The sequence below is a fragment of the Chiroxiphia lanceolata genome, chromosome 1 (assembly GCF_009829145.1).
Source record: "Chiroxiphia lanceolata isolate bChiLan1 chromosome 1, bChiLan1.pri, whole genome shotgun sequence".
NCBI lineage: Eukaryota > Metazoa > Chordata > Aves > Passeriformes > Pipridae > Chiroxiphia > Chiroxiphia lanceolata.
Window position 1 is genome coordinate 138088156 of NC_045637.1, and position 12422 is coordinate 138100577.

At 39.6% G+C, this 12422-nt stretch overlaps 1 protein-coding gene across 21 annotated transcripts in view; it reads left to right on the forward strand.

Annotated features, from left to right (window-relative positions):
• KIAA1217 (KIAA1217 ortholog) overlaps nt 1–12422 on the forward strand; it is a 338228-nt gene that overhangs the window by 233300 nt on the left and 92506 nt on the right. For 11 of the 21 annotated variants that reach the window (XR_004359376.1, XM_032700657.1, XM_032700743.1 and 8 more), the window contains exons 3-4: nt 1577–1657; nt 11294–11489. Coding sequence is in view for 20 of the 21 variants with exons in the window: in XM_032700657.1 (XP_032556548.1) it covers nt 1577–1657; nt 11294–11489 (277 nt within the window). In the remaining variant the exon portion in view is untranslated. Of the gene's footprint in view, nt 1–1576; nt 1658–11293; nt 11490–12422 lie in introns of those variants that run through there. The other 10 variants (XM_032700749.1, XM_032700746.1, XM_032700623.1 and 7 more) reach the window with 2 other exon arrangements.

Here is a 12422-nt window from a genome sequence, read left to right on the forward strand (position 1 = left end):
GTATTACTGAGACATTAGCAACAGACTGTTTTTGTCTTTGTGGTTTGGAACTGGAATTTATCCAGTTGTTGCCGGAAGGCTACATTTAATTTGTACTGTGTTTGCATAAATAGCTTATTTGTAAAAATCGCATTTTACTTGAACAATTCTGAATTATGCACTTATCATAGGGATAAAAATTATCTATTGTTCTCTTTAAATAAAATGGCACTGCCCTTCCAAAGTATCCAACACACAAAAACATGAAAAATCACAGCATACTTATATGTTGCTTATCTCGTCCCCAGAATCAGCTCTCACATGCTCATATCCTCTGGGTTTGTAAAATTCAGAAGATTTTTTGAATTACTCTCTTAATTGTAATGTTGGCATTATAATTACTTGCTAAATAAGATTCTTTAACAATGACATCCTTGTTATCAAAGCAGTTGCACTTCTTTGCCTGGTATGAATAGCTGCGTGCTCTGAACTGGGAAGCAGCAGTTGTTGTGGGAGCCTGATTCTGGTTGGAGGAGGAATGGATTGCTTAGAGAAGGTTTTTTTGGAGCACTGTGCAAAATCTCTTTTACCCCATAGGCAAATGAAGTGTAAGGAAAATACAGGACCTCCACCTCTGCAGACTTAAACAGCAGTAAGCAATTTCCCCTCCAATTAGCATCTCACTCATGTGTTGGAGGGAAACAGTGGTTGGGTTTTTTTGGCCCTTAAACCCCTTTTAGCAAATTTTCACGTTCTGTGCCTTTAAGATGAGATGTAGAATAGTACAGAGAGATGTCATTGGAGAAGACTTTATAATCATACCGTAGTTTCTTTTATTATTTTTTAAATTGGGGTTAATCAAGAGTTATATAGTATTTCTGAGTTCTGCTTGAAGGATTCCATGTTTCTGTAGTAAGTGTGAAACCAACACAGAAGTATAATGACTGCTGCTAATTCCAGCCAAGAGTTCTATCATTTCTTATGAGGAATGCATATTTTGTCATATCATGTCAGATATGGTTGCTATACATATATGTATATATGTATATATATATATATATTCATCTGTATGGTTCCATTTTCAGCAATTAACTCTTATATTAGAAGAATATTCTCTATTTCTTTGACATACAACCACATGTAGCGCACCTGAAATGAGTCCAGCAAGAGTTCTGAGAATATGGCATATTAAGTATTGATAGAGCATATTGTTCCCTGCCACATATGTTTCCTTCATTTATTTTTAATGCTTCTCTTCTCTTCTCTTCTCTTCTCTTCTCTTCTCTTCTCTTCTCTTCTCTTCTCTTCTCTTCTCTTCTCTTCTCTTCTCTTCTCTTCTCTTCTCTTCTCTTCTCTTCTCTTCTCTTCTCTTCTCTTCTCTTCTCTTCTCTCTTCTCTCTTCTCTCTTCTCTCTTCTCTCTTCTCTCTTCTCTCTTCTCTTCTCTTCTCTTCTCTTCTCTTCTCTTCTCTTCTCTCTTCTTTCAGTATACTTTTATATGTACGGGTTATTCTTTTTTAATTTCTATTGTTCTCCATTTTCTTTTCCTGTTAACAATTATCTCTCCCCCTCCCCTTCTTTTCTCTCTCTGATCCACAGGTTTTGCAGTGCATGTTGGTCTCCCTTCATTCAGAACTTGACATTCAAAGGTACTTGATGAAAATTGAATCCTCTCAGAGAGTTAGTACTGTACTTTCTTTTTTCTGCACTCTGCTGTGAATTGCATTTGTTACCCTTTAACTGAGTGTCTTGCTTCACAATTAGAGTTCTCAAATAAATCTGAATCTGCATGCTTTGTCTCTCTGTATTTGACAGCAGTGAAGTATCATTTATATAGATTAATCGCATATGGGAGTGTGATGCATGTGCGTCCTTTGACAATTTTTTAATTCTGACTTTTGCTTTAATGGCATGATAGACATGAATTCCACACTCTTGTCTTAGATGCTCTGAAATCCACCAAAAGTCAGTGGGAGATCCTAGATAAATAAGTGATCCCTAACAGCTGTTCCAATTCTTTTTTTATTTATGTGTTTATACATACTTGGAACTGGCTTAGGTGGTAATAGTCTTGCTGCTAAGTTAAGGACAGCTCAGTGGGCACAGCAGTAAATATTTTTGTATTGAACATGCAAAAAAGCCTAGTTCTACAACTTGATGAACTATCTTACTTGTACACTGGGCACCTGTGAAGTCACCTCTATATCACCTTTCATCCTGTTGAGCTTCTCTTTCATTTCTATATGGCTTGTAACACCATATAGGATGGATGTCTACTATAGTTACCTTTTTGCCCCACCCAGGCAGTGAATGTGCAGATGCCTTGTAGGTAAAAGGTGCCTCTGCGTGGTTTCTGCTGCAGTCAACAGCACATTTATAAAAGCACCAAGGTAACACGTGCTGCAAGCAAGGAGTGAGGCGGAGCATGCAGAGTGCACAGCGCCAGATTTGCACCTGATTTGTCACTTCCCAACTTGTTTTGTTTCCACTTTCGGGATTTAAGTAGGCCAATAAACATACCCACCACAGGGAAGGGTGGGACAGGCAGAGGTGTGGCGAGCAGTAAGGTCTTTCCCTCTCTTGCCAAGGAGATGGCCTCGAAGGAGGGAAAAAGAAGAAAAAGGGCAAGGTGACAAGTTGGAAGAGAGGAGCAGAAGCTTCTTCAGCATCTCTCCTGCAGCAGCCCCCTAACTATTCCCAGGTGCGAGAGCAACAGGCTCTAGTAAGTGCTTCATCACAGGTTTAATTCCATGAATTGAGGCTAAAAATAAGTCACCGGTGTGGGTGTGCTGCCGCCGGAGGCAGCTCTGCTTTTCCTGGGCGATTTTTCTTGGTGGGGGTTGGCAGCCCCCACGGACAATTCACACCCCGTCCCGCAGACCTCGCTCCCACTCTCCAGCCGTCATGGCGATGGCTCTTTTTTTCGGTTATTTTTAAAACAGCGTGTTAATTCGGAGCTCTTTCTTAGCTTGTAGAAACACAGAAAAACAGGTTTTTCCAGGACCGGTGCATTGTGTTCCTTTGCTTTGGGAAAGAGACACCACAAAAACAGACTCTCCTCCTGTTTTCCTTAGGGACATGTGTGGGAGAACAGGGGTGGGTAGATGATAATTTTCTTGAATCAAAACTCACTATCCCCTAGGTACGTTTAGGCATCTGGTATATATTCTTTTTTTTTTTCTTTCCCTTTAGCTTTTGCATGTGGTTTTAAGCATGTAAAGATCTTTTCCCCTTTAATCAGCATAATGACAGTTTTTGTTTAAATCATCCCTTTTAATCTTCACAGTTCTCATGGCGATTTGGGGGATTGTGTAGGTAGGAGTTACCTCACCCGCTGCTGATGAAACGCAGCCATCTCCTGGATGGAACAAAGGGTCATGCTGGCTTGTGAATACTTCACAGTAGAGTTTTTCAGGAGGGAAAAGAGAAATAGCTTCCAACTGAAACTGCCATAAGATTTTAATTAAGACAAATGTTGATGTCCAGGCTGGAATTTATGGATAACTTATTTAAACAAAGTAATAATAAACTGAAGCTGTGATGCAAGAATAAGACTGTAAAAGAACAACTTTTGCTCTGAGCAAAATTGATGGAATCATAGAAGCCTTTGCAGGGAAAAATAGTGAGATGATCAATGACTTTTTAAATTTGGCTATCACATATAAATAAATCCTTCATGTCATAAAGCATTAGAATAAAGCAGAAAGATAAATTATTTTATTTTAAAATTGAAGATTTCTTTCATTTGGTGTGAACTTTTGCTTTTTACCAGTAGGTGACTAATAGTTTTCTCTATTGTTTTACTTCAATTTCTACCCTAAAATCTCAGTCTGGCATTTGTAGAAAGATAAAACCTTAGATTTGGACAGAAACATATTGAGAAATATTTGTACACTTTAATGTGGATGGCTTGGGTTTTTCTGATATTACACGTATTCCAAAGAGATGCCACAGCATGTTGCATATTTCAGTCTGGACTTGTCTGGACCAATTAAGCTGCTCCTAGACGGGCTATTGAGTTCCTTAGGGCAACATTTTCAAATGCAAGTTCCTGCAATTAAACATCTGAATAACAGATCTGGCAGCATAAGTGCTGAGCACCTACAGCTTTTATTGCTCCTAATGAATATCTTTACTGTAAACACATAGCTTTCCTGTAAAACAGGTTTCAATTTATCTAGGTGCTTACAGTTTAAAAAAAAGAAACACAAACACAAAACAAACATTGAAAATATTACTTCATGTCAGTAATTTCTAACAGAGTTCCATGAAAAACTTTTTCTGCTAACTCTGGGGATCAACCGGCTGAAGAGCAACATGGTCCTGCTCAGGGCGAGCAGCCTGTGGATATCCTGCTCGGTGATTCACAGCACTTGGGATTAAAAGAAATGGGGTTTGGCGGCTTGCCACAGCAGGGAGCATGCAGCTGGCCACCAACAGGAGCTAGCAAGGCCCGTGGGAAAACGTGCAGATTTTTAGGATGATTTGAATATCATTCCGACCTAAAAATATGGCAGATATACTCTGACACATCATTAGACGTGGGGGTTTTTTTCCACTAGGTGAAAGAAACTGGGGTCAGCATCAGTGAATAAACAAAGTGGTGATAAAGATCCTGTCATAAGCAGAGAAGAGTTTTTCCTTCAAATAAATTCATAAAATTGAGTAAAATGGCCACTCGGCAGAGCATCCTGAGCCTGACACAGTGACATGGCTGTGACTGAGCATTACTAGTGCTGTTGACTGAGTTATCTTCCCCTCCTTCTCGTTCACGATGGGAGGGCATGGGAATGCTTTCTTTCCCCTTACTTGGGGGAGTTCTTCTGGGTCTATTTCCTGCCTTCCTCAGAGCATGAAAAGATCTGCACTGGCGCTGTACCTCAGGTTCACAGTACACTGACTTCATTGCTTTGCTTAATGACCGCACGGCAGGTGGCCATGGGAGGGCTCTGTGATTCGTGCTCTGCTGGCATTACTCCTGTGGTGAGTATGGCGAGCTCAGGCTTTCCTCAGGACCGCCGGCGGCAGGAGGAGGCTGGCAGTGCCGCAGACAAGGGGGAGCTCGGGCAGCATCCAACGCAGAACATGACTCAAAGCCAGGGAGGCTGCAGGCAAGTGGGGTACCTTGGTCCAGTGCTAGGGGTGGTGGGCAACCATGACTCAGGCATTCTCTCTCGCTCTCTCCTTTTTATCAAAGAGGAAAGAATTCTGACTGTTCATACGGTAGAAATCAGTATTGCCGCCAAACTGAGCATGCATGTGAGCAAGAACTGGCTTTGTAACTCGTTGACATTGATTCAGCAGAACACAGTGAAATGTTTGAGTTCAAAATAGAGAAATGAAAGCCAGACACATCTGGTAGCCAATGAACAGGCATCAGGGAAGACTATAACACCTACCACCTACAGAATCTGCACACTGTCAAATGGGCAGTTGCCCTCCCACTCTCTTCAGCTCAGGAGGACACAGATGCTGGAGTACCTGCTCCTGGCATGGTACCATTTCTGAAAGAAAGGTGCCACAGATTTTTGCACCTTATAATGGTGAAATAGCACACAGAGAAAAGTGAGCTTGTCATGAGAGATGGTTTTATGTTGCATTCAGCTACTGAATCATCTCCCCGCTCCCAGTTGCCCCCAGTGAGAGAGAGTATCCAAATACATCCCTTTCAGAGATGTAATGTGAACTTTAGTTTATATAGACATTTATAAGCAGTTAACTTTTCTGAGAAAGTGCTATGGAAAAAGTATGGAAAATGCTTAAAAACAAGGTAACGTGAGTAGTATTCACTTTCTCTTCAACAGTAATATGTCACTAATAGCACGTCCAGACAAGTAAAACTCTGTGTTAATATGGGACCCCAAAGACTGTATCTGTGGAAAAAGCAGATCTATCCTTCAGACAGTGATAATTTGAATCTGACAGAAATGTGATGAAGAAACATTATTGTTGCAGTTGTAAGAACTCATATTGTGACAATATTTTAGAATTACTAATCTCATCACACACGAAACACAGCCTGTTTATATGCATATTTGCAGTCTGTCACATATCCTTTATTCATCTTTGGCACAAGTCACAGGACAAATAGTTTACTTGAAGTTCCAGAAAAATAGGCTTCTATTTTTCTACTAATTTTTCTTCTCTATTTGAAATGTCAAGAAGGCTCTTAAATGTGGCAGTTTTTTGCCTGTGCTGTGTTCTTTAGAGCACACAATTGGAAAGAGTTATTTTACTAGCTCTGTATTATTTTTTTATGTCTTTGTTTACCATTTGTACAGTGTCAGGAGTGCTAGCACTTCCAAGATGCGTACGATAAGATTCTTTTCCTGAACAGAGAAGTTTCTGTCAAGATAAAGGCTAAGGAAGTTCCTGGAGACAGGAAATAAAAAGTGTGAATTGATCAAGAGATGAAATTAAATCTTTCTTCAGGTTATGTTTTCTTTTTTTTCTTAGTTCTGTTTTGTCTGTGAAAATGTGTGAAGCAAATTTGCAGGAGAGATTTTTGAAAAGGAAAAGAAGTAAAAAAGGCTTCAGTTATATAGATTAGTATGGAAAATAACTGGAAATGAGCATAGAAGAGCTCTGTGAAGAGCAGAAACATAAAACCAGGTAGAACAAAAGGGTGAGATAATTTCTGTGGACAAATGTGAGCAGAGGACCAGAGGCAGAAGCATGCACAGAACTTGCTAAACATCTCTGGTGCTCCATGGCTGCTCATTACATTGGTATTTCTGCGGTATTTCACTTTTCCTTATTCAAGTACCTTCATATTTCATTCCTAATTATTTGCAATCTTACTGCATTTAAAGAGCTTTACACTTTTTTCTTTTTTTTTTTTTCCAAGTCAGTGAAGGAACTAAAGCAGATTTATTATAAAAGTGCATTCTTTGGACAAGCTGTAACAGAGAGATATCAGTCATGAGGCATGATTAACCACAGGTTTAATGCTTCATCAAATCCCAAGAGAAGTTGAAAAGATACTGTATCTTCTGTAATTGCTACCTCCATGTGCTAGACTTAAATATATACCCTGAAAAGGTTACAAGGATCTATATCCTTGTAAATAAAATAGTGTATCCTAAGTAAAGAGTCATCTCAGAGCACTGGGTAATTATACGTAAGTTTTCACCAGAATTGTTCATCCTTATTTTGGCCTTTCCTTTCTGATGAGCTTCTGACCCAGAACGAGCACAGGCAACATCTTTTATCAGAGAAATCCTTAAGGAGGGTCAGCATTACTCAGCTGGCTGAAAAATTAATCCTATTGCACTAAGAAATATTCCTGAGGATGTCTCCTAACACATAGCTGGGGGGAGGAAGACCATGGCTGAGAGAGGAAATGTAACCTAACTGGTCTTGGCAGAGGGGAAGGAGAGAGACCTGCTGCCCAGTTCTGAACCTTCTTCTGCTTTCTGGCATTTATCCCAAAGGTGGCTTGGAAAGTGCGGGTGTTTCTTTGGGTTTGTCTGCCTGTGTGGAGTATCTGTTTACATGTTTAAATTTTGGATAGTGCTGCTCCTCTACTTTGCGTGTCTTGAGTTTCCTCTGTTAGATATTACGGGTTTTTTTGCTACAGCACCATTCTGACTCTCACAGTAGCAGTCTACACTATGACTTTAGTTGAATTCTGATGGGTCCTGAAACATGGACTATTGGGTGAATATTTATTTTGTAAATGTCTATATTGTGTGCTAGTTCCTGAAAAGTACTTAAAAGGACAGTTCCTCTAGTATTATTTTAAGCTTTTTAGTATTTTTAAAATACATTAGTGAACATTCTATGGAAAAATATATATGCCATTACTTATTAAGTATTTATTTGCCGTTTTTCTTATTTATTTTATTTAATATTAGAATCAACATGCTGAATATTTATTGCAAGGGTTGGATAATACTGAAGGTTTGTGCACTGCTTTCTTCAACCATCTTTATAGGTTCTTGTAGGTTATGTCTCTGTAAATGTTGCTAGTTCCTTCCCCACTGCATGGGTTGGTTTTCCTAAGAAATCATATCTAGGAATCCACTTGATTTTGAAGTAACATCAAGCCTAGTGCTCGTTGCCAGTAATAAAAATGCTTTTCTATCAAGTATGCACTCATATCTCTCAGTTACTTGAATAGCCACTGTTGTTGCTGAGTTTGAGGGTTTTTTTAGAAACTGTTTAAAATTCAAAACCACTCCTGAAATGCAATGTTTACAGGAGTTGAGCGTGACAAATGGCTTGAAGCCTTTCGTAGACAGTATGTGTATATTTGATGGACTTCATTTATAGCTTGCATTGGGTTTACGTTTGTAATACTCCACTTACAAGAGTGGAACTACTGTGGGTTTGGCTTTATGTTTGTATTACTCCACTTACTAAGAGTGGAACTACTATGGATTTGAACTGGTGGATTAAGAGGAAGGCGGGGCTTCATATCTGAGAAGGATCCATGATGTACCTCTGCCTTGCTTCAGAAGGCTGCAGTGAGGAATGAGGGCTACCAAAGGGATCATTTTTAGTGTGGTGGCTGGATACCAGGTGCCTACCAAGCCACTCTATCCCCCCTCCTCAGCAGGAGAGCAGGGGAGAAAATAAGATGGAAAAAACCCTTGTGGGTCAAGATAAAGGCAATTTAATAAAGCGAAAGCAAAGGCTGCAGGTGGAAGCAGAAGAAAACAAAGGATTTATTCTTTATTTTTTGTGACCAGGTGATGTTCAGCCACTTCCCAGAAAATAGGATTTCAGGCTTCTGCGCACGTAGCAGTTGCTCCTTAGGACAAATGTAATAACAAATGCTCCCTCTCCTTCTCCTTTTTCTTAGCTTTTATAGCTGAGCAGTCATCAAATGGTATGGAATATCCCTTTGGTCAGCTTGGGTCAGCTCTCCTGGCTATGTCCCTTCCCAAGATCTTACCCACCCCCAGCCTACTGGGTGAGTAGGGGAGTGTTGGAGAGATCCTTGATGCTGTTCAAACCCTGCTGAGCAGTAGCCAAAATACTGTTGTCTTATCAACAACTTTCTAGCTACCAAGTACAGCACTGTAAGGGCTGTCACAGCTAGACCCAGTACATTTAGTCACAGTAATGATGCCATTGTCATCCATGGGGATCTGAGATGCTCTACAGAAACAAAACATTGCTGAGGTTGGCTCCATTTGTGTATTGACAGGACATGCTGAGCAACTGCACTGCTAAAGCTGTGTTATGTTGATTCTAGTAATGAAGTGTCCCCTTACTGCTCACATTTGCACCTGTCCATATGTGTCAATGAACAATGTACATGCAACTGCGTGTCTCAGGTGACATCTGGGCATTCAAATGTAAAAAAAAAAATAAGCAAAGCAAAATAAGCTTGATTCATGTAAGCAGAATATATTTTCTTAAAGAAACAAAAACAATCCCCTTCCCAATAAACCCTGGAATAAAGAACCTTTTGCAGATGATTTTATTGCTGCCTTTTTTTTTAATCTTGTTTTACTTTTAGTTATAGTTTTCTATAAAGTGACAATTATGTGTCTTCTAGCTCCCTATTAATGGATATAAGTTTTTAATCAGTACAAGGAAAACTATGGAGCTGTAATGCCTTGGCTTGGTAGTACTTCCGTAATATGCCTGTGTAAACAAAATACTTCAGCAGTGGTGCTTCCTAAACCACTTTGGAAAGTTGAATGAAGAGGTACTTATCAAATTCCTTTTCTGTGTTTGCAGGTCACTTGTCACCTCTGTAACTTTTACACCGCAAGTTCCTGTATTTACAGCCTATAGGCTAGTGCTGACCATGTCAAAGGCACTTCAAAGCTTACTTTAGAACAAAAGTTGTTAGCTTTAAGTCCTGCATAAAATTCAATGCTCTTGGAACAATTTCATTGCAGGACACTAGATAATACCTACTATTCTAATATTAGCATTTTAAAAGTGAAAAGTTCTGGAGGATTTACTTTCTTTTGAGGTATTTCTAATCATTGTAGTTCGTGAGCAACTGCACTACTTGGCAGCAGCAGGCCTCTATAGCCAGCTAATGAAAATGTAATAAAAGTTGAAGTTCTTCATACATTCAAGGTCACATAAGGAATATTATGTGACCTTGAAAGGAATATTATGCATACTATTGCTGAAATAAGCTTGCTTTATTTCACTTGAAAAACCACCGAAAGAACCAGATGTCAGCAAGATAAGTCATTTTGGCTTTCCAGAAAGAAGCACAATCTTTTCTGGATCTTGACAGCATCTTCAAACCTAGAGTTGAAGTTAATTTTGATACAGGGGATTTTAAATGTAATAGCATCTGTATTTAAATTATAGGGGAGAGAAAAACATGTAAGTTTAATGACATCTTGTGTCTGCTGCTGATTATAGACTTTTATAAAGTTCATATTTACCTATTGGTTTTGGAACTGAGTAAGTTTGCTTTACTTTGAATTTCTGCTTGTACAATGTCTGTTTCCGTTTGTTGTGATATAGTTTGATTGAGACACTAGGAAATTACTCTCCAAAGTAGCAGTACATGTGGTCATGGGAGTTTCACTAAACAGTATTGAGTATGTTGCTTAAAGCAACCCCCTCTTTCTAGAAAGTACTTACAGTGTTACTTATAAGTCGCAAAAAGTTCAGGATGTTTCATTTCCTCCTGAGTGTGTTTTTATTAGGCAGATCTTACAGTGAAGAGTTGGTAGAAGTGCATGAATGAAAAGAGATTTCTCCCCTCCTGAAAGAGTTGATTTTTTCCCAGCAACTGTGTTTAGCAATTTACTAGTATGATTTCCCAGTAAAAATCATAGTTAATTTGATCTGGTAATGAAGACATTTCTGATTTATGCTGGTGCAACAAAAAAATAAAGTAATGGTTTGTGATTTCAGCTAGAAATGTTGAATGGCTGTTTTGGCTTTGCTGTATGACCTGGACCTTTCAGAGATGGCACAGGGGAAGATACTGAAATTGATGGCTTTACAACTACACCACAGTATTGCTTTTCAGAGGATTTTTCTTAGTAAACTTATCAACATTAGAGTGTGTGTGTGTGTGTGTGTGTGTGTGTGTGTGTGTGTGTGTGTGTGTGTGGACAAGGAGGGTGACCTTACCATACATCTCCTCAGCACATTTCTTATCCTCAAGGCCTTTTTAGCAACAAAATTTGCAATGTGAATATACAACCATAAAAAATGCAGCAGAATATCCAAGGACACTGTTTTCCTAAATAATCTACACAGAAGTGACCTTCAGCATTACCAGTATTTGAAGAAGTTTGGACTCCTTCCTTCTTCTCTTTGATTTTTTTTTTCTTCTCATATTCTGGTTTCAGTAGACTAATAATGAAATACTCTGTTTTGCAGACAAGAAGCCCAAAGCTGTCCCAGAGCCCACAGCCCAATTTGGGTGACCAGACAGAACACCTCTCTGAAGCATCTGCGGATTCCTTAGAGGCCATGTCCGAGGGTGATTCTCCAACCCCCTTTTCGAGGGGCAGCCGCACGCGGGCAAGTCTTCCAGTTGTGCGGTCAGCAAACCAAACAAAGGAAAGATCACTGGGTAAGAGCCTGCTTCAGGCCTGCTTTGCTCTACTCTTAGCCTGTGTTTTCCATTTGTGGATTTAAACCAGGTTTTAAATAGTTTGGCATTAAAAAAAATAAAGAACTTTGGTAGCACACTATTTTTCATGTCAGGTTGTTCTTTGGAAATTAACGGAGTGTGGGGTACCAAGTAACATGGGGAAATGGTGAAATTATTTTCATAAGATCTGAAAGTGTGCTGGGAGCATAGTAGATATTCACAGAGAAAGATGCAGACCCTGACACAAAGTGCTGATTTATGGTTAAAACCCGATATTGCAAATACTTTTTGCCAAGCCTGCACAGTATGATGCAGTAAACTTAGTACAAGATTGCGCACTCATTTTCAGAGAGGAGACACAGGCTTTTTCATTTTATCCTTTCTTCAAAGCCAGACTTAGTTGCAAGAAACCTAGAGATATCATTGCCTTAATAATCCAGCTTAGTGAAAACATTTGATATTTGCGTGGTGGTAGCTCCCCAGGCAGGGGATTTGAATGAATATGCTGATGGAGATGCCATTTACTTTGTGGCAGTGCCCTTCTGTCTGCACGGTGACACGGGTGATGTGTTAGCACAGGTGGACAGCTCTGCTTCCCACGTTCTTCCCATATCTCAGGGTTGGATTAAGCCCAGCTGTGAACCAGAGCTCCTTTTATGATGGTGGATTTTGTCCTGGAGACTGTGTTTAGCTGACAGATGGTAGGAGTATAGGCTGTTCTTTTGAGGGAAGACACCAGAGGGCAGTTAAAGTGTTGTGGGAAAGCACGTAACTCATGTGTGGATTGCTGAGGAAGGCAGGTTTTGCTCATAGATAATAAACTGAAATGCTGCTTTCTTGTAGGCTCATCTCCCAATATAGAGAGTGACATAAATTGAAGACTGGACTGTAAATCATACCATGCTTGTAAGC